This window comes from Somniosus microcephalus, chromosome 20, assembly GCF_052327205.1.
Source record: "Somniosus microcephalus isolate GS21.2 chromosome 20, FLI_Smic_1.0, whole genome shotgun sequence".
Lineage (NCBI taxonomy): Eukaryota > Metazoa > Chordata > Chondrichthyes > Squaliformes > Somniosidae > Somniosus > Somniosus microcephalus.
In genome coordinates, this window is record NC_141006.1 from 7,202,141 (window position 1) to 7,225,014 (window position 22,874).

Below are 22,874 nucleotides of genomic sequence, written 5' to 3' on the forward strand. Positions count from 1 at the left end.
GTAAATGTACTCTAGCGCTGAGTCTATTATACAATAATCCCTGGTAAATGTACTCTAGCACTGAGTCTATTATACAATAATCCCTGGTAAATGTACTCTAGCACTGAGTCTATTATACAATAATCCTGGTGAATGTACTCTAGCACTGAGTCTATTATACAATAATCCCTGGTAAATGTACTCTAGCACTGAGTCTATTATACAATAATCCCTGGTAAATGTACTCTAGCACTGAGTCTATTATACAATAATCCCTGGTAAATGTACTCTAGCACTGAGTCTATTATACAATAATCCTGGTAAATGTACTCTAGCACTGAGTCTATTATACAATAATCCCTGGTAAATGTACTCTAGCACTGAGTCTATTATACAATAATCCTGGTAAATGTACTCTAGCACTGAGTCTATTATAAAATAACCCTGGTAAATGTACTCTAGCACTGAGTCTATTAGACAATAATCCTGGTAATTGTACTCTAGCACTGAGTCTATTATACAATAATCCTGGTAAATGTACTCTAGCACTGAGTCTATTATACAATAACCCTGGTAAATGTACTCTAGCACTGAGTCTATTATACAATAATCCTGGTAATTGTACTCTAGCACTGAGTCTATTATACAATAATCCTGGTAAATGTACTCTAGCACTGAGTCTATTATACAATAACCCTGGTAAATGTACTCTAGCACTGAGTCTATTATACAATAATCCCTGGTAAATGTACTCTAGCACTGAGTCTATTATACAATAATCCCTGGTAAATGTACTCTAGCACTGAGTCTATTATACAATAATCCTGGTAAATGTACTCTAGCACTGAGTCTGTTATACAATAATCCTGGTAAATGTACTCTAGCACTGAGTCTATTATACAATAATCCCTGGTAAATGTACTCTAGCACTGAGTCTATTATACAATAATCCCTGGTAAATGTACTCTAGCACTGAGTCTATTATACAATAATCCCTGGTAAATGTACTCTAGCACTGAGTCTATTATACAATAATCCTGGTAAATGTACTCTAGCACTGAGTCTATTATACAATAATCCCTGGTAAATGTACTCTAGCACTGAGTCTATTATACAATAATCCTGGTAAATGTACTCTAGCACTGAGTCTATTGTACAATAATCCTGGTAAATGTACTCTAGCACTGAGTCTATTATACAATAATCCTGGTAATTGTACTCTAGCACTGAGTCTATTGTACAATAATCCTGGTAAATGTACTCTAGCACTGAGTCTATTATACAATAATCCTGGTAATTGTACTCTAGCACTGAGTCTATTGTACAATAATCCTGGTAAATGTACTCCAGCACTGAGTCTATTATACAATAATCCTGGTAATTGTACTCTAGCACTGAGTCTATTATACAATAATCCCTGGTAAACGTACTCTAGCACTGAGTCTATTATACAATAATCCTGGTGAATGTACTCTAGCACTGAGTCTATTGTACAATAATCCTGGTAAATGTACTCTAGCACTGAGTCTATTGTACAATAACCCTGGTAAATGTACTCTAGCACTGAGTCTATTGTACAATAATCCTGGTAAATGTACTCTAGCACTGAGTCTATTATACAATAATCCCTGGTAAATGTACTCTAGCACCGAGTCTGTTATACAATAATCCTGGTAAATGTACTCTAGCACTGAGTCTATTATACAATAATCCCTGGTAAATGTACTCTAGCACCGAGTCTGTTATACAATAATCCTGGTAAATGTACTCTAGCACTGAGTCTGTTATACAATAATCCTGGTAAATGTACTCTAGCACTGAGTCTATTATACAATAATCCTGGTAAAAGTACTCTAGCGCTGAGTCTATTATACAATAATCCCTGGTAAATGTACTCTAGCACTGAGTCTATTATACAATAATCCTGGTAAATGTACTCTAGCACTGAGTCTATTATACAATAATCCTGGGAAATGTACTCTAGCACTGAGTCTATTATACAATAATCCTGGTAAATGTACTCTAGCACTGAATCTATTATACAATAATCCCTGGTAAATGTACTCTAGCGCTGAGTCTATTATACAATAATCCCTGGTAAATGTACTCTAGCACTGAGTCTATTATACAATAATCCCTGGTAAATGTACTCTAGCACTGAGTCTATTATACAATAATCCTGGTAATTGTACTCTAGCACTGAGTCTATTATACAATAATCCCTGGTAAATGTACTCTAGCACTGCATCTATTATACAATAATCCTGGTAAATGTACTCTAGCACTGAGTCTATTATACAATAATCCTGGTAAATGTACTCTAGCACTGTATTATCCAATAATCCTGGTAAATGTACTCTAGCACTGAGTCTATTATACAATAATCCAGGTAAATGTACTCCAGCACTGAGTCTATTATAGAATAATCCTGGTAAATGTACTCTAGCACTGAGTCTATTATACAATAATCCCTGGTAAATGTACTCTAGCACTGAGTCTATTATACAACAATCCTGGTAAATGTACTCTAGCACTGAGTCTATTATACAATAATCCTGGTAATTGTACTCTAGCACTGAGTCTATTATACAATAATCCCTGGTAAATGTACTCTAGCAGTGAGTCTATTATAGAATAATCCTGGTAAATGTACTCTAGCACTGAGTCTATTATACAATAATCCCTGGTAAATGTACTCTAGCACTGAGTCTATTATACAATAATCCTGGTGAATGTACTCTAGCACTGAGTCTATTATACAATAATCCTGGTAAATGTACTCTAGCACTGAGTCTATTATACAATAATCCCTGGTAAATGTACTCTAGCACTGAGTCTATTATACAATAATCCTGGTAAATGTACTCCAGCACTGAGTCTATTATACAATAATCCCTGGTAAATGTACTCTAGCACTGAGTCTATTATACAATAATCCTGGTGAATGTACTCTAGCACTGAGTCTATTATACAATAATCCCTGGTAAATGTACTCTAGCACTGAGTCTATTATACAATAATCCCTGGTAAATGTACTCTAGCACTGAGTCTATTATACAATAATCCCTGGTAAATGTACTCTAGCACTGAGGGCTAGATTTTCAGTTTAGGCAGTTTTGGGGCGCTAGCTTTAGCGCCCGCCCGAAGTTAGCGCCCGCCCCAAAGTAGCGCCCCGTTGCCGGGAATTCAGTGGCTTCGCCCTAAGAGGTTGGTGGAGCGCTAAAAGAGGCGTTCCACTACTCTCTTTAGGCGCTAAGCCGGCGGTCCAGAGGGATAGCGCCCAGGCGGGGCGCAGCACGGGTGCGGTCATTTTTGCACTGACAGCAGACCCCGTGGTGCCGACCAGCTCTTAAAGGGGGAAGGGACGAATTAGTCTGCTGCCACGCCCTGCACACTGCAGCCTTGCAAAGAGGCCTCAACACTACTGCTCAGCCCCAGGGAGTCATGGCAACGCCAGAGAAGGCCCGTCAGCGTGCCCTGCGCTTCTCAGAGGGTGATCTGGACATCATGCTCACAGCTCTGGAGGTGAGGCGCAAGATCTTGTTTCCAGACAGTGGGAGGAATCCAACCCACCACGACTACACCAAAGCCTGGAAGCAGATCGCCCAGAGGGTGACATTCACCGGCGAGGCCCCCAGGACCCACACACAATGCCGTAAGAAGTACAACGATCTGACCAGGATTGTGAGGGTGAGTAGCCTTTCCAGTCTCCTCCTCATTCTTGCATGTACACCTGACATGATGGGCAAAGGGACCTGAAAGTCCTTTTGGCCAGCCCTCAGCCAGCAGCATTGGGACAGTCATGAGCATCAAATGGCCATTCGGCACTCTACACTTTGGCCAAGCTATTCCACCATGGGAGGCAGTGCACACTACATCAGGGCTTCACTCTGTCCAAGCTATTCCACCATGGGAGGCAGTGCACACTACATCAGGGCTTCACTCTGTCCAAGCTATTCCACCATGGGAGGCAGTGCACACTACATCAGGGCTTCACTCTGTCCAAGCTATTCCACCATGGGAGGCAGTGCACACTACATCAGGGCTTCACTCTGTCCAAGCTATTCCACCATGGGAGGCAGTGCACACTACATCAGGGCTTCACTCTGTCCAAGCTATTCCACCATGGGAGGCAGTGCACACTACATCAGGGCTTCACTCTGTCCAAGCTATTCCACCATGGGAGGCAGTGCACACTACATCAGGGCTTCACTGCGCCCTTACAGCCCGTCCTTTCTCTTGCAGGCTAAAGTAGCGTTTAATCGCCAGGCCCGTGCCAGGGGTGGCCGCGCCAAGCTGCAGAAGCTCACTCGGCTGGAGGAGCGCGTGTGTGTGCTCATGGGAGCACGTGTGATTGTCCCCACAGCGTGCGGTGTATCCGACCCTCCACTGCCCGGCAATGGTAAGGACCTCGCCTTTTGGCCCTCTCGCGTCGCACTGGCCCATCCGAGCTACCTCCTTTGCCACTGTCCCACCAATGCGCTGAATCCCACCAGTCCTAACTCCCTCGCTGACGCCGTCTCCTCACTCTGAAGCTACTCTTGTGCATTCCTGCTTTCAGCTGGTGACGACCAGGACCCTGAGGCTGCCAGTGACAGCACCTCCAACCAGGAGGAGGAGGAGGAGCAAGCCGGACCTTCGGGGGAACAGTCACGTCCCGCAGGAGAGGAGGAAATGCTCGACACCTCCTCACTGGACGAGTGCCTGGAGGAACTGTCGCAGGGCAATGCAGCTTCTGGGACCAGTGGCGTCCAGCCACCCAGCAGCCGTGCGCGTGGCCCGCGGCCTTCCCCCCAAAGGGGGGAAGGATCAGAGGGGAGTGCTGCTGCTCGGCACACTCGCCGTCACCAACGCGGCAAGGGTCCCCTAGTTCGGCCCCCTCCTCCCCAGCGGGAGAGTCGCGACTCCAGTCCGGACACCTTCACTTCGGAGGAGGTGCGGAAGCTCGATCAGATGGCCGACGACTCGGACCGGCGCCACACGGAGCTCATGAGCGTGGTGGGGCGCATGCCTGAGGCCATCGAGTCGCTGGCGACCAGTGTGCGCGAGTTCGGGGCAGCAACTGCCGCGACTGGCCGCATGCTAACTGATGCCGTCAAGACCCTGGCGGATGTGATGCGCGCGCACACCAGGACCAGAGGGCCACTCACTGCTGCCACACGCGCTGTCTCAGGCAGGCATCGCCAGGGCAGGCGCCGCGCTGGACCATCCCAGCAAGCCGGCCGTCGGCTGATTGCTGCGGATCCTGCAGTGCGGGCCCGGCCGAGTGCCACCGCGCCACAGCACCAGCCAGCGCATCCCAGACGCCAGCTGGCCCACATTGCACCATCCGTCGCCGCCATTCCCCCTCTGGGGCGTCAAGGGCAAGCGGCTGCAGCTGATGGTGGCCAGGCTCAGGCGCGCCACTCAGGAGACGGCCCCTCGAGGCCCAAACGCCGTGTAGGCCGCCCCCCAGCGGCATCTGGCGGAAGGGCATCTGAGCCTCAGGCGCCTTCCCCCAGCCTCGCAGCAGCCACTGGGCAGAGCTTGCGAAGGAGCAGCAGGCAGGGCAGGGGAGGCAAAATGCTGGCCAAGGTCTCGCCCTCGCGGGCCACTCAGTAGAGGGTGTGGCCAGCTTTCCTTTAATATGGCGGTGGCCATCTTTATTTTGCCCATGGTTGTGCTTTTGGAGGGCTTTTTTTTTGCGTTAGGCCGACGTTGAGGCCCGGTTTCAATAAAGGTGGAGTGGCTCCTCCCCAGTTTGTGGGAGTGAGTCGTTTGTTGGGCTTTTTGTGGGGCCCGTTTATTGTTTTTGGGGATTCATGTGGGAAGGGCTTTTCATTTTTGTTTAATAAAAAATTATCTTTATTCATGCAGTCTCCATGGTTGTTCTTCTTAGTGTTTGTTGGCTTCGCCGGCTGAGGGCTTGCGGAGCGGCTGCATTCATCTTCCCTCATGGCCCCTGGCCATTCCCTGACAGGGGGCTTAGAAGTACCGTGTAATAAGGTGGCGTCGTGCGGCCCTTGGCCCTGGTCGCTCCCTCCTGGGAACGTACTCCTGCTCCTCCTCCTCCTCCTCCTCCTCCTCCTCATGCTCCTCCTGCTCCTCCTCCTGAGGTGCTGGTCCAACGTCAGGTGGCAGTGCCTGAGTCCTGCGGATAGCCAGGTTGTGTAGCATGCAGCAAACCACCACAAATTGGGAGACCCGGTCCGGCGAATACTGGAGAGCTCCTCCGGAGCGATCAAGGCAGCGGAACCGCTGCTTGAGGACCCCAATAGTTAGCTCGATGATGTTGCGGGTGGTTTGATGGCTCTCGTTGTAGGCCTCTTCAGCAGCGGTCCTGGGCGCGCGGAGCGGGGTCATGAGCCAGGTGCACAAAGGATAGCCTTTGTCCCCGAGTAGCCATCCTCTTGGGGGAGGCTGTGCCTGGAACATGTCATGCACAGTACTCTGCCGCAGGATAAAGGCATCGTGGCTGCTGCCTGGGAAGCTGGCATTGACTGCCATGATGCGCTGCTTGTGGTCACAGACCAGCTGCACATTCAGAGAATGGTAGCCCTTCCTGTTGCGATACTGCTCGCCATGCTCCAGAGGGGCCCGCAAAGCCACATGCGTACAGTCAATGGCGCCCTGCACCAAGGGGAATTCCCCGAGTCTGGAAAATCCCAATGCGCGCTGATGCTGGCTCTCCAGGGCCATGGGGAAGGAGATGAATTGGCTTCTCCTTCTGAACAGTGCTTCGGTCACCTGGCGGATGCAGCGATGCGCGCCGTACTGGGAGATGTTTGCTATGTCCCCAGCAGCGTATTGGAAGGAGCCGGTGGCATAGAAGTTCAATGCCACCGTCACCTTCACTTCCACCGACAGAGACGTCCTGCACCTGAGCTTTGGCCGCAGATCTCGGCGAAGCAGGTGGCAGATCTCTGCAATCACCCCCTTCCGGAATCGGAGCCTTTTAACACATCGCGCGGCACTCATGTTTAGGTAGGAGCGCTGCTGGCGGTATAGCCTGACTGGGTAAGGCCTACGTGGCCGACGCCTGTAGCCCCCTCTGCCTCTAGCCAGGGCTGCCCCTCTCACAATACGTCTGCGAGCCCTACGGACATGGAGCTGCAGCTCCGCGTTGGCACCCCATGCAACCCCCATCAAATCCTGGCAAACACTCTAATTTCCAAATGGCCACTTGCAGCGCTGTTGCCTGAGTCCAAAAATACCTGGCTCTTGCTGCTTGAAACCAGTTAGCTATCCTCCTTGTTGTGTCTCCAGAAATGCGTTGCACAAGACTGTTTTCTGAAATAATGGATGGCCTTTATACTGGAGAGGACGTTCCCTTTAATTAGCGCCCCCCGGGGCCCGCGCTGGTTGTGTTGCGTTCCTTTTTCCAAACGCTCCGGCCGCCCGCCGCACAATGGGGCGGTCCGACTGAAGTTTGCAATCGGGGCGGCCAAAGGGCGTTGCACGAGGATGTGACGTCATTTTCTGCGCGCGCATCCGGGCGGGCGCTAAACTTTGCGCCGGCGCTAACGGGCAACTTAATTTGGGGCGGGGCGCAAACTGCGCTGCGCCCGGGCGCTACACGCATAGCGCCCGGAAATCACTTCTCTTAAGGCGCTAACTGCTGGCGCAAGCAACTGAAAATCTAGCCCTGAGTCTATTATACAATAATCCTGGTAAATGTACTCTAGCACTGAGTCTATTATACAATAATCCCTGGTAAATGTACTCTAGCACTGAGTCTATTATACAATAATCCTGGTAAATGTACTCTAGCACTGAGTCTATTAGACAATAATCCTGGTAATTGTACTCTAGCACTGAGTCTATTATACAATAATCCTGGTAAATGTACTCTAGCACTGAGTCTATTATACAATAACCCTGGTAAATGTACTCTAGCACTGAGTCTATTATACAATAATCCTGGTAATTGTACTCTAGCACTGAGTCTATTATACAATAACCCTGGTAAATGTACTCTAGCACTGAGTCTATTATACAATAATCCCTGGTAAATGTACTCTAGCACTGAGTCTATTATACAATAATCCCTGGTAAATGTACTCTAGCACTGAGTCTATTATACAATAATCCTGGTAAATGTACTCTAGCACTGAGTCTGTTGTACAATAATCCTGGTAAATGTACTCTAGCACTGAGTCTATTATACAATAATCCCTGGTAAATGTACTCTAGCACTGAGTCTATTATACAATAATCCCTGGTAAATGTACTCTAGCACTGAGTCTATTATACAATAATCCTGGTAAATGTACTCTAGCACTGAGTCTATTATACAATAATCCCTGGTAAATGTACTCTAGCACTGAGTCTATTATACAATAATCCTGGTAAATGTACTCTAGCACTGAGTCTATTATACAATAATCCTGGTAATTGTACTCTAGCACTGAGTCTATTGTACAATAATCCTGGTAAATGTACTCTAGCACTGAGTCTATTATACAATAATCCTGGTAATTGTACTCTAGCACTGAGTCTATTGTACAATAATCCTGGTAAATGTACTCCAGCACTGAGTCTATTATACAATAATCCTGGTAATTGTACTCTAGCACTGAGTCTATTATACAATAATCCCTGGTAAACGTACTCTAGCACTGAGTCTATTATACAATAATCCTGGTGAATGTACTCTAGCACTGAGTCTATTGTACAATAATCCTGGTCAATGTACTCTAGCACTGAGTCTATTATACAATAACCCTGGTAAATGTACTCTAGCACTGAGTCTATTGTACAATAATCCTGGTAAATGTACTCTAGCACTGAGTCTATTATACAATAATCCCTGGTAAATGTACTCTAGCACCGAGTCTGTTATACAATAATCCTGGTAAATGTACTCTAGCACTGAGTCTATTATACAATAATCCTGGTAATTGTACTCTAGCACTGAGTCTATTATACAATAATCCTGGTAAAAGTACTCTAGCGCTGAGTCTATTATACAATAATCCCTGGTAAATGTACTCTAGCACTGAGTCTATTATACAATAATCCTGGTAAATGTACTCTAGCACTGAGTCTATTATACAATAATCCTGGTAAATGTACTCTAGCGCTGAGTCTATTATACAATAATCCCTGGTAAATGTACTCTAGCACTGAGTCTATTATACAATAATCCCTGGTAAACGTACTCTAGCACTGAGTCTATTATACAATAATCCCTGGTAAATGTACTCTAGCACTGAGTCTATTATACAATAATCCTGGTAATTGTACTCTAGCACTGAGTCTATTATACAATAATCCTGGTAATTGTACTCTAGCACTGAGTCTATTATACAATAATCCCTGGTAAATGTACTCTAGCACTGAGTCTATTATACAATAATCCCTGGTAAATGTACTCTAGCACTGAGTCTATTATACAATAATCCTGGTAAATGTACTCTAGCACTGCATCTATTATACAATAATCCTGGTAAATGTACTCTAGCACTGAGTCTATTGTACAATAATCCTGGTAAATGTACTCTAGCACTGAATCTATTATACAATAATCCCTGGTAAATGTACTCTAGCGCTGAGTCTATTATACAATAATCCCTGGTAAATGTACTCTAGCACTGAGTCTATTATACAATAATCCCTGGTAAATGTACTCTAGCACTGAGTCTATTATACAATAATCCCTGGTAAATATACTCTAGCACTGAGTCTATTATACAATAATCCTGGTAAATGTACTCTAGCACTGAGTCTATTATACAATAATCCCTGGTAAATGTACTCTAGCACTGCATCTATTGTACAATAATCCTGGTAAATGTACTCTAGCACTGAGTCTATTATACAATAATCCCTGGTAAATGTACTCTAGCACTGAATCTATTATACAATAATCCCTGGTAAATGTACTCTAGCACTGAGTCTATTATACAATAATCCCTGGTAAATGTACTCTAGCACTGCATCTATTATACAATAATCCTGGTAAATGTACTCTAGCACTGAGTCTGTTATACAATAATCCCTGGTAAATGTACTCTAGCACTGAGTCTATTATACAATAATCCTGGTAAATGTATTCTAGCACTGAGTCTATTATACAATAATCCCTGGCAAATGTACTCTAGCACTGAGTCTATTATACAATAATCCCTGGTAAATGTACTCTAGCACTGGGTCTATTATACAATAATCCCTGGTAAATGTACTCTAGCACTGAGTCTATTATACAATAATCCCTGGTAATTGTACACCAGCACTGTATTATACAGTAGATGATCACTGGTAATTATAATCCAACAATGCCAGGTCAGTACAACATTCTAATAGTTGTTTGCTGAATAGATTTGCTGTCTGTAGACTAGTTCTCTGTAATTTGGGAATTTTAGGAGCTCCGGAATGGTGAGATAAACACTGGCACAGTTAGGATTGTGATCCACATCTCCTGTGTTCACTATATCTGCTTCATTTATTTTTCTTCTCCAACAGATTCCTGCTTGTGTTCAGCTGTCTCGTCCTGTCGGTGTTTTCCACCATACCCGCTCACCAGGATATTGCAAACTCCGGACTCTTCATCCTGGTAAGAGGGGCGAGTGGGACCAGTGGGGAAAGTTTAACTGAGTATAAATGTAATTAGCCATTTTACATTCTGTCACTTTTTAACTTATTATAATTGATTGAGAATAGAATGCCTGGAACAGTAACCAGGAACAGTGCCACAGCTGAAGGCGCACATTAGTGTCACAGGTAAGGGTGCACATAATAGTCTGCTTAGGTTATTAAGGATGCAGATCATCTTCCCAATGATCCAGTGGGTAGAACCCCACCCAGTGTGGCAGTGAGTCATACACCAGAAGGTCCCATGTTCAATTGCTCATCTATGCCGAGTTATAGGATCTGAGTCAGGCCAGTGGTAAGGACTCTATAATTGGCCTTAATGCTCCTTAGCTCAAGAGGGGAAGAAATCAGCCCGGGTTCCTGCTCCTGATCAGTGTGCAGTGACTCTTCCTGGAATTGTATGCATGTGGCCACTGAGTGACAACAGGGTTGGGATCAGCTGTGATGCTCACTGTGGCTGATAATGCGGTGGCAGGACCCTCCAAACTGCCACCGCATAATGAGCCCTGTATTATTGGGTGCAAGGACCTGAGGCCTACTGTACGTGTGATGTGCTGAAGATGTCCCAATGCAGCCACCAGTGCATGGTGTGCTCAGAGTGCACAATGTGCGCAAAGCTCATTAAGGTCCCGGGGAGGGGCGTTCTTCCCATAACCTAACTGAAGCACCTGAAAAATAAATACAATAAGTGGTACTGAATGGCTGCTGGTGCTCAATATTGCAGCCCCTGACCCAGAAGTGGTCTCTGCATGCCATGTTACACACAAGCAGTACCACTAAAATATTTAAATGAGATAAACATACATTATTGTACATGCCGTAAAATTGATACTGAGACACACACAAGCTGTACAATACGAGATTGAGTGAGCGTCCACTTTTTTACCCGATTTGCATTGTACGTGTACAGGAGCTAACACTGAGACACACATGAGCTATACAATAGCAGACTGGGGTGAATTGTTCCCTTTTGTCCAGTATACACTGTGTTAACTGCCTTGCAGCCAGTTCTTCCCTTCCCCCTCATCACTTGTAAAGATCACTTTAAACACTGCAGGACACCTGACTAATCCAGTGTTTATAAACAGCAGGCAAAATGCTATGTTTATGTAAGGAATATTAACTGTAGTAAGTATGTTGCTGACAATAGTAAAACCTGCTCAAGGAGTTCCAGTAAATAGTACAAGGGCTCCAATTGTATAACTACCTTTCTGCTGTGCAAGGGGAATCTCTCCCACACAGACTGTTGGTACCAGATTCCTGCCTGTCTCTGTCTGAATTAGGAATTTCAAAATCTGCATATCCAGTAAAGCCCAGAACCTAATTAAGTAATAAATCAGAAATTCCAATTAGAGCTTTAAAAAGAATCAGAAATCTGCACCTTTTCATCCACATTGGTTTGGTAATCAGCAGAGTGGTACCCCTTGGACAAATTCTGGGCGTGAGGTTTTTAGTCACAAACTGTACGTCTCAGGCACCACCCTGTGAAAAAAAATATAAGTATGGGACCCAAACTGTGTCCTTCACATGGGCTGCAGATATTCAGTGAGTTCGCTGAATCAGGAGGGCTCCAGTCTGTGCTGAGTTAGCTGCCTTGCAGCCAGGCCTTCCCTTCCTCCTCATCACTTGTAAAGATCACTTTAAACACTGCAGGACACCTGACTAATCCAGTGTTTATAAACAACAAGCAAAATGCTACTTTTATGGAAGGAATATTAACTGTAGTAAGTATGTTGCTCGTATGTGGCCGCGGGACCACCATTACTGGCCTCAACAGTGTTGAGTAGGTAAGAGGATAATCGGCCAGGCTTCTCGCACCCAATTGCTGCACAGCGGTCTCCGTTTGCAGTGCGATTGACATTAGACCAATTTTCTGAGCACACACTAGAGACAGGGAACCTCAACTATCAGTGCATACTTGGAGAATTGCCCCTATTGGGTTAAGGTAGGCTTGGGCTCAACTGTGATTAGTCTGCTGACACTCACTACCAAACTCACAGTGATTATTAACTGCTTGGAGAAAGTAATGGGGGTGACCAGCACTCATGGAATTCTACTCGAGCAAAAGTCAGCATCTTCAGATCAGGAGGGGAGAAAATTGGTCATGAAACAAAATTTTACTTCACTCTTCCGTGTTCTCTGTTCCTTGCTTGGATGGAATGTGAGGCCTTTCTAATGAGGCTGGGTCAGTAACAACAACAGCATCATGCATTTATATGGCATCTTTAACGTAGGAAAACTTCCCAAGATGTTTCACAGGAGCGTAATTAGACAAAATATTACATCGAGCCAAATAAGGAGATACTCGGACGGGTGACTAAAAGCTCAGTCAAAGAGGTAGGCTTTAAGGAGGGTCTTAAAGGAGGAAAGGAAGGTGCAGAGGTGGGAAGGTTTAGGGAAGGAATTCCATAGCTTACGGCCTAGACAGCTGAAGGCACGGCCACCACTGATGGGGGGAAAAGCGGGTGGGGAATTCATAAGAGTAGTTGATCGCAGAATTCTTGGAGGGTTGTAGGTCTGGAGAAGGTTACAGAGATAGGGAGGGGTGAGCCTATGGAGGGATTTAAACACGAGGATGAGCATTATAAAATCCATGTGTTCGTGGACCAGGAGCCAGTGCAGGTCAGCGAGCACAGAGGTGAGGGATGAGCGAGACTTGGAGCAGGTTAGGATACGGGCAGCAACGTTTGGGATGAGCTCAAGTTGATGGTGGGTGGGCTGCATTGGAATAGTTCAGTCTGGAGGTAACAAAAACATGGATGAGGGTTACAGTATCAGATGATCTGAGGCAAGGGTGGAGAAAGGCGATGTTACAGAGGTGGAAGTAGGCAGTCTTTATGATGGAGAGGATATGGGGATAGAATCTCAGCTCAGAGTCAAATAGGATGCCGAGATTGTGAACAGTCTGGTTTAGCCTGAGTCAGTGGCCAGGGAAGGGGATGGAATCGGTGGTGAGGGAACAGAGTTTGTGGCGAGGGCCGAAGACAATGCCTTCACTCCTCCCAATGTTTAATTGGAGGAAATTTTGGCTCATCCAGGAGTGGATGTTGGACAAGCAGTGGCAGTGGAGGGATCGAGAGGAACCTTGTGTAATAACTTCAGCTGATGTAACCGAGGGACAGCATGTGGAGAAGAAATAGAAGGGGGCCAAGAATAGATTCTTGGAGAACTCGAAAGGTAACAGAGTGAATGCAGGAAGCGAAGCCATTGTTGGGATTCTCTGGCTACGACTGGATAGGTTAGAGTGGAATCAGGCAAAGACAGTCACACTAAGCTGGACAATGGAGGAAAGGCGTTGGAGAAGGATGATATGGTCGACCGTGTCAAAGGCTGCAGAACAGTCAAGAAGGGCAGCACGGTGGCATAGTGGTTAGCACTGTTGCCTCACAGCGCCAGGGACCCGGGTTCGAATCCGGCCTCGGGTGACTTCTGTGTGGAGTTTGCACATTCTCCCCGTGTTTGCGTGGGTTTCCTCCGGGTGCTCCGGTTTCCTCCCACAGTCTAAAGATGTGTGGGTTAGGTTGATTGGCTATGATAAATTGACCCTTAGTGTTAGGGGGATTAAATACGTGGGGTTACGGGGATAGGGTGGGATATCTGTTGGTGTAGGGGTTACGGGGATCGGGTGGGATATGTGTCGGTGCAGGCTCGATGGGCCGAAATGGCCTCTATCTGCACTGTGGGGTTTCTGTGTGATTCTGTGATGAGGAAGTTCACTGTGTAGAAGAGATTAAGAGATTTACTGGGGACAAGGACATCAGAGGTAGAGGTGACGGTGTGATGCTGCAGAAGTTTTGCGACGAACAGATGGCCAAAGGCTAGACAGTTGGGAGTTTGCAGTGTTGTTGTAAGTGACTTGGGGGATAATTTTCTCCAGGGGTGGACGCAGGAGGAATTGGGGTTGGACAAGGGATACAAGGAAGTGATCAGAGAGGCCTTGTCTGTGATTGAGACGATGGGAATAGAGAAGCCACGTGAGATAGCAAGATTGAGCAGGTGGCTGTGAATATGGGTAGGAGAGAATATATGGAGGGAGCGGTTAAGGGCAGACAGGAGAGCAGTGAACTCAAATAAGAGAGGGCACGGTGAGCTTAGATGAATGTTGAAAACACCAAGGATGTGAGGTCGTTCGGTGCAGAGGCTGAGGGAAGAAAGCAGTGAGGATATTTTGGTGAGAAACTTGAGGTGGGGGTTGAAGAATGAGGATTTTAAATAAGAGGCAAGAGAGGTGGAACAAGGTGAGTTACTCTTGGCAGGAGAAGGTGCCAGAGGAGTAGAGTACGGTCGCAGGTGAGATTTGGTGATAAGGGCCACACCGCCACTACGATTGGTTTGGGCGGGGTAGGCAGTGTAAGGTATTGCCAGACAGGAAGGATTGAAGGGGTAACATATCATCACACATGAGCCAAGTTTCCATCACGGCCATGTTGCCAAATGCAATCATCCACAATAAAGTCATGGATGTCAAGGGATTCGTTCGCAAGTCATAGAGTCATAACAGCACAGAAGGAGGCCATTCGGCCCATCGAGTCCGTGCCGGCTCTTTGCAGAGCAATCCAGTCAGTCCCATTCCCCCGCTCCATCCCTGTAGCCCTGCAAGTTTATTTCCCTCAAGTGCCTATCCAGTCTCCCCTTGAAAACATTGAGGGGGAAAAATTTCTAGCGCCCCGAAAAAATTAGCGCCCCCGCAGCTGATTTTCCCAGGATGCGCCCCTAGAGGGAGGAGGGGCGCTACTGGAAGTGCCCCGCGACCCTCTTGGGGTGCTATGAGGCAATATCGCGGCGCTACGTGCTGCGGTACTGCAGGCCTTCCTCCCCTTATTAAAGGGGAGGGGCTTGGCGCAGCGCGTCCCGGCACCCAGCTGGGCCACCAGGGATGGGAGTGCCAGCAAACGAGCCCAGCACTCGAGCAGTGCTGGGTTCACAGAGAGCAGCCGGCACCCCACGGGGGGGCTTCACGGGGGCCGGGGACAGCAACAGGGGCAGGTGCTGGCAGGCGGCCAGCAACAAAAATGACCGCCCGCCAACTCCCCTTTAATTAGCGCCGCCCTGGCCGCAGGTAGGCCCCTCCTGACCCCGTCGGACATAGCATCTGGCGATAAGTCAGGGGGCGGTACTGATGATCATGGCCGGGGCGCGAGCGGGGTGCTGCGCACAGCGATGATGTTATCGCCAGTGGCACAGTGCCGCGGGGCGCTAACAGTTACCGCCGATGCTAACCTCCCGCTGAATTTTGCGGGAGGCGCTGGCGGTGCCACGTCCGGGTGCTAGTTGCTTTGCGCCCCGTTAGCGCCCTCTTAGGCGTTAACGGGAGGTGCAAAGCAACCGAATTTTTCCCCCTGCGTGTCTCCGCTTCCACCAATTCCATTGGCAACAAATTCCAGGTCATCACCACTCGCTGTGTAAAAAAGTTTTTGCTCACATCCCCCCTGTATCTCTTGGCCAAAACCTTAAATCTGTGTCCCTTAGCCCTTGTACCATCAACCAGTGGGAACAGCCTTTCCCCGGCTAGCCTATCCAAACTCGTCATAATCTTGTACACCTCTATTGAATCACCCCTCAACCTCCTTTGCTCTAATGAAAATAAATCCAGCTTCTCCAACATGTTCTTGTAGCTAAGATCCCCCATCCCTGGAACAAATTCTGGTAAATCTCCTCTGCACCCTTTCAAGGGCCTTCACATCCTTCATAAAGTGTGGTGACCAGAACTGGACGCTGACGTAAGAAAACTACTAGGCACTTGGTCTGAGTATTAAACAAGGCTTTAATTAACTGTTTTTCAACATGTTGTGTCCTTCACTAGTTCCTGTTAAAGAATGTCCTGAGCAAGCTGGCCCCATGCCCGAGTATTTATACTCTCCCTGGACAGCGACACTAGCAGGCCACCCAGTATTATTTCATAAGTCATTTACACATGAATGACAAGAATGTCAGACGCAATACTCCAGTTCACAGAATCACAGAAACCCCACAGTGCAGATAGAGGCCATTTCGGCCCATCGAGCCTGCACCGACACATATCCCACCCAATCCCCGTAACCCCTACACCTAACACATATCCCCATTTAATCCCCCTAACACTAAGGGTCAATTTATCATAGCCAATCAACCTAAACCGCACATCTTTGGACTGTGGGAGGAAACCGGAGCACCCGGAGGAAACCCACGTAAACACGGGGAGAATGTGCAAACTCCACACAGACAGTCGCCCGAGGCCGGATTCGAACCCGGGTCCCTGGCGCTGTGAGGCAACAGTGCTAACCACTATACCACAACACTAGGCCAGTTGTGGCCTAACCAGCGCTTTATAAAGGTTCATCATAACTTCCCTGCTTTTGTACTCAATACCTCTATTTATGAAACCCAAGATCCCATATGCTTTGTTAACCACTCTCTCAATATGCCCCGCCACCTTCAGGGACCTATGCACATTAACTCCCAGGTCCCTCTGTCCCTGCACACTCTTTCAAACTGTGCCATTAAGTGTATATTGCCTCTCCCTGTACCTACTACCAAAATCCATCACCTCACACTTCTTTGTATTAAATTCCATCTGCCACTTGTCTGCCCATTCTACTAGCCTTTCTATGTCCTGTTGCAGTCGATTGGTATAAACCTCATTGTTTGCCACACCCTCAAGTTTGGTGTCAACGGCAAATTTAGAAATTCTACTCTGCATTTCAATATCCAGGTCATTTATATATATCAAAAAAAGCAGTGGCCCCAGCACTGACCCTTGGGGAACACCACTGTCTACCATCCTCCAGTCTGAAAAACAGCCATTTACTACAACTTGCTGTTTTCTGTCCTTAAGCCAATTCCTTATCCAAGCTGCCACTGACTCACCTATTCCATGAGCCTCAATTTTGTTAACCAGCCTTCTATGTGGCACTTTGTCAAACACCTTCCTAAAATCCACGTAGACGACATCCATTGCATTCCCTTCATCAATCCTCTCTGTTACTTCATCAAAAAATGCAATTGGATTAGTCAAACATGATCTTCCTTTTACAAACCCGTGTTGGCTCTCCTTAATTAGCTTAAATCTCTCCAAATGCCCATTAATTTTTTCCTTGATTATTGTTTCTAAAACTTTACCCACCACTGATGTTAAACTGACCGGCCTGTAGTTACTAGGATTGTCCTTACACCCTTTCTTGAACAATGGTGTCACATTTGCCACTTTCCAATCCTCAGGCACCTCCCCCACATCTAGGGAAGATTGGAAAATTATGGCAAACCCTTCCTCTGTCTCTTCCTCCAATTCCCTTAGCAACCTGGGATGCAAGCCATCTGGACCAGGCGACTTATCCACTCTAAGCATACCCAGCCTTTCTAGTACATCCTGTCTATCAATTTTCACCCCTTCCATTGCTTCTACCTTTTCCACTTCTCCCGATATTTTGTCGGCATCCACCTCCTTAGTGAACTCCGATACAAGTATTCATTGAAAATTCTAGCTTTGCCCTGCGCCTCTAAGCATATATCACCCTCTTTGTCTCTACTAGGCCCCACCCCGCCTCTTCCTACCCGCTTACTGTTTACATGCCGGTAGAAGATTTTTGGGTTCCCTTTTATGTTAACCACCATTCTACTCTCATATTCTCTCTTTGCCAATCTTATTTTCATCTTCACATCCCCTCTCAACTTATGGTATTTGGTCTGTTTCTCCCTTGAAGAATTCATCTGACATGCATCATGTACCCTTTTTTTTTGTTTCATCATCTTCTCTATCTCCCTCGTCATCCAAGGAGCCCTTGCTTTGGTTCCCTTACCCTTCCCTCTTGTTGGAATGTACCTAGCCTGTACTTGGAACATCTCCTCCTTAAAGATCACCCATTGTTCCATTACAGTTTTTCCTGTCAGTCTTTGGTTCCATTTTACCCTGGCTAGATCCTTTCGCATCCCATTGAAGTTAGCCCTATTCCAGTTTAGAAGTTCCACTCTAGATTGTTCCTTGCTCCTCTCCATTGCTAATATAAATCTTATGATACGATGATCACTCGTACCCAAGTATTCTCCCACAGACACTTGGTTGACCTGGCCCACCTCATTCCCCAGCATCAGGTCCAGCAATGTCTCCTTCCAAGTTGGGCCAAGAGCATATTGGTCAAGGAAATTCTCCTGAACACATTTCAGAATTTCCTCCTCCTCCTTTCCCTTTACCCTAGCATTATCCCAATCGATATTTGGGTAATTAAAGTCCCCCAATATCACCATTCTATAGCTCTTGCATATCTCTGCAATGTCACTGCAGATTTGCTCCTCCACCTCCCTCTCACTATTTGGAGGCCTATAGAATACCCCCAATAACGTGATCATATCCTTTTTGCTCCTCAACTCTAACCAAATGGATTCTGTCCTTGTCCCCTCAATAACATCCTCCCTTTCCAACACAATGTCTTCCTTAATCAGCACTGACACCCCGCCTCCCTTTTTTCCTGCCCTATCTGTTCTGAACATCTTGTACCCTTTAATATTAAGTGCCCAGTCCTCACCATTTTTAAGCCACGTTTCCATTATTGCCACAACATCATATTGCCACATGGCTAATTGTGCTTGTAGCTCACCAACCTCATTCACCAGACTTTATGCGTTAACGTACATGCATTCTAAACCCATTTTTGAATTTTTTGTAGTCTTTCTTAGTCTGCTCCTATCTAATATGGTACTATTACCGCCTCTAGTACTACCTTCTCTAGTACTATCCAACACACTCACTCTTTTATGCACCTTATTCCTCTTTTCTACTCCTATATGCTGGTGCCCATCCCCCTTTCAAGTTAGTTTAAACCCTCCCCAACAGCACTAACTCACCTCCCCGCGAAAATATTGGTCCCGGCTCTGTTGAGGTGTAACTCGTCCAGCTTGCACAGGTCCCACCTTCCCCAGAAACGGTCCTAATGCCTCAGGAATCTAAAGCCCTCCCTCCTGCACCATCTCTCCAGCCACGCATTCATCTGTTCTATCCTCCTATTCCTGTACTCACTAGCACGTGGCACCGGGAGTAATCCGGAGATTACTACCTTTGAGGTCCTGCTTTTTAATCTCTCTCCTAGCTCCCTAAACTCTGGCTGCAGGACCTCATCCCTCTTCCTGCCTATGTCGTCGTTACCGATCTGGACAATAACCTCTGGCTGTTCACCCTCCCACCTCGGAGTGTCCTGCAGCCGTTCAGTGACATCCTTGACCCTGGCACTAGGGAGGTAACATACCATCCTGGAGTCACATCTACGGCCGCAGAAACGCCTGTCTGCTCCCCTACCACGATTGCTCTTCCACTCTTTTTCCTCCCCCCCTGTGCAGCTGAGCCTCCTGTGGTGCTGTGGACTTGACTCTGGCTGCAGTCCCCAGAGGAACCATCGCCATCACCAGTACTCAAAACAGAATACTGGTTAGAGAGCACGATGCACTCTGGGGACTCCTGCACTACCTGCCTGGTCCTCCTCTTCTGTCTGGCGGTCACCCATTTCCTCTCTGCCTGCATACTCTTAAGCTGCGGAGTGACCACCTCTAGAAATGTGCTATCTACGTAACTCTCAGCCTTGTGGATAAGAACATAAGTAATAGGATCAGGAGTAGGCCATTCGGCCCTTCGAGCCTGCTCCGCCATTCAATGAGATCATGGCTGATCTTCTGCCTCAACTCCATTCACCGGCCCTATCGCCATATCCCTTGATGCCCTTACTAGTCAGAAATCTATCGACTTCTGTTTTGAATATACCCAATGACTGAGCCTCCACAGCCCTCTGGGGTAGAGAATTCCAAAGATTCACCACCCTCTGTGTGAAGAAATTTCTTCGCATCTCAGTCCTGAATGGCCTACCCTTTATCCTGAGGCTGTGGCCCCTGGTTCTAGACTCCCCAGCCAAGGGAAACATTCTCCCAGCATCCACCCTATCAGACCCTGTAATAATTGTGTATGCTTCAATGAGATCCCCTCTCATTCTTCTGAATTCAAGAGAATACAGGCCTAGTTTACTCAATCTCTTCTCATACGACAGTCCTGCCATCCCAGGAATCAATCTCGTGAACCTTTGTTGCACTCCTTTTATGGCAAGTATATCCTTCCTTAGGTAAGGAGACCAAAATTGTACACAATACTCCAGGTGTGGTCTCACCAAGGCCCTATATAATTGGAGTAAGACTTCTTTACTCCTGTACTCAAATCCTCTTGTAATGAAGGCCAGCATACCATTTGCCTTCCTAATGGCTTACTGCACCTGCACATTCACTTTCAGTGACTCATGTACAAGGACACCCAGGTCCCTTTGAGCATCTGCATTCCCCAATCTTTCACCATTTAGGAAATACTCTGCCTTTCTGTTTTTTCTACCAAAATGGATAATTTCACATTTATCCACATTATATTCCATCTGCCATGTTCTCGCCCACTCACTGAGCCTGTCGAGATCCCCTTGAAGCCTCTTCACATCCTCTTCACAACTGACACTGCCACCTAGCTTTGTATCATCAGCAAATTTGGAAATGTTACATTTAGTCCCCTCATCCAAATCATTGATCTAGATTGTGAATAGCTGGGGCCCAAGCACCGATCCTTGCGGTACCCCACTAGTCACAGCCTGCCATCCTGCAAAAGACCCGTTTATCCCTACTCTTTGTTTTCTGTCTGTTAACCAATTCTCAATCCATGCTTGTATATTACCCCCAATTCCATGTGCCCTAATTTTGTTCACCAACCTCTTGTGTGGGACCTTATCGAAGGAGGTCTGAAAATCCAGATACACCACATCTACCGGTTCCCCTTTGTCTACTCCACTAGTTACATCCTCAAAGAACTCCAATAGGTTTGTTAAACAGGATTTCCCTTTCATAAATCCACGTTGACTCTGCCCAATCTTACTATTAGTTTCTAAGTGCCCAGTTATTGCATCCTTTAGAATAGATTCCAGCATTTTCCCAACTACTGATATGAGACTAACAGGTCTGTAGTTCCACGTTTTCTCTCTCCCTCCTTTCTTAAATAGCGGGGTTACATTTGCTATCCTCCAATCTGCGGGAACCATTCCAGAATCGATAGAATTTTGGAAGATGACAACCAATGCGTCCACTATCCCAATGGCCACCTCTTTCAGAACCAGAGGATGTAGGTCATCCGGTCCTTGGGATTTATTGACTTTTCGTCCCATTACTTTTGCTAGTACTGTTTTTTTTACTAATAATTTCTTTAATTTCCTCATTCTCGCCACACACTTGGTTTTCTCGTATTTCTGGGAGATTTTTTGTGTCTTCCTCCATGAAGACAGAAACAAAGTATTTATTTAATTTCCATGCCATTTCCTCATTCCCCATTATAAATTCACCCGCCTCTGACTGTGAAGGACCTACATTTACCTTCACCAGTCTTTTCCTTTTCACATACTGCAGTGACCCCAGCCGCCATTCAAGCTCCGAAAGCCGGAGCTCGAGTTGCTGGTAGTTGGCGACACTTCCCGCAGATGTGGTCATCCAGGCTACGCAAAGCGTCCAGGATCTGACATGGCACAGGATGTGCACTCCGCGGGCCTGAGCTGCCCTGCCTTGCCTCTATTTAATAGACTAAGAACTAACCCAGCAGAAATAAACTTAAAACTTAACAAAAAACACTCCCCAGCAACTCACCAATCTGCTCTTTCCCTCTATTTAATAGACTATCAACTAACTTAGCAGAAATAAACTTATAAACTTAACAAAATACACTCACCATCTACACTCACCATCTACCCACCAATCAGCTCCTTCCCTTGTGCCGATGTCACTTTTTTTACTCTGACATCCCTTTTTCAAAAACTGCTTCTGTTGAGTTGCTGCCGCTCCTTTTAACTGCTCCACTCTCGCTGTGCTCCCTCCAGGTCCGCTCCTCCCGGTCTCGGGCTCCTGCCGCTCGGGACTGCTCATTATAACTGCTCCACTCTCGCTGTGCTCCCTCCGGGTCCGCTCCTCCCGGTCTCGGGCTCCTGCCGCTCGGGACTGCTCATTATAACTGCTCCACTCTCGCTGTGCTCCCTCCAGGTCCGCTCCTCCCGGTCTCGGGCTCCTGCCGCTCGGGACTGCTCATTATAACTGCTCCACTCTCGCTGTGCTCCCTCCAGGTCCGCTCCTCCCGGTCTCGGGCTCCTGCCGCTCGGGACTGCTCATTATAACTGCTCCACTCTCGCTGTGCTCCCTCCGGGTCCGCTCCTCCCGGTCTCAGTGAACAGACATGATGGAGGGAGATACAGAGAGGGGTGGTAATTGTTGAAGCACTAGTAGAGTCCTTGGGGTCAGTGATAGAAGGGGCGAGTGGATTGGGAAAGAGTTTGGCAAGATTAGCCCCAGCGGGC

The 22,874-nt window shown here is 46.9% G+C and overlaps 1 protein-coding gene across 1 annotated transcript in view; it reads left to right on the top strand.

Annotated features, from left to right (window-relative positions):
* The window catches only part of LOC147103040 (potassium voltage-gated channel subfamily KQT member 4-like), a 424,561-nt gene that overhangs the window by 105,106 nt on the left and 296,581 nt on the right, over nt 1-22,874 (top strand). The window contains exon 2 of the mRNA XM_085963167.1: nt 10,361-10,513. Within this exon, the coding sequence (XP_085819293.1) occupies nt 10,361-10,513 (153 nt within the window). The remainder of the gene's footprint in view (nt 1-10,360; nt 10,514-22,874) is intronic.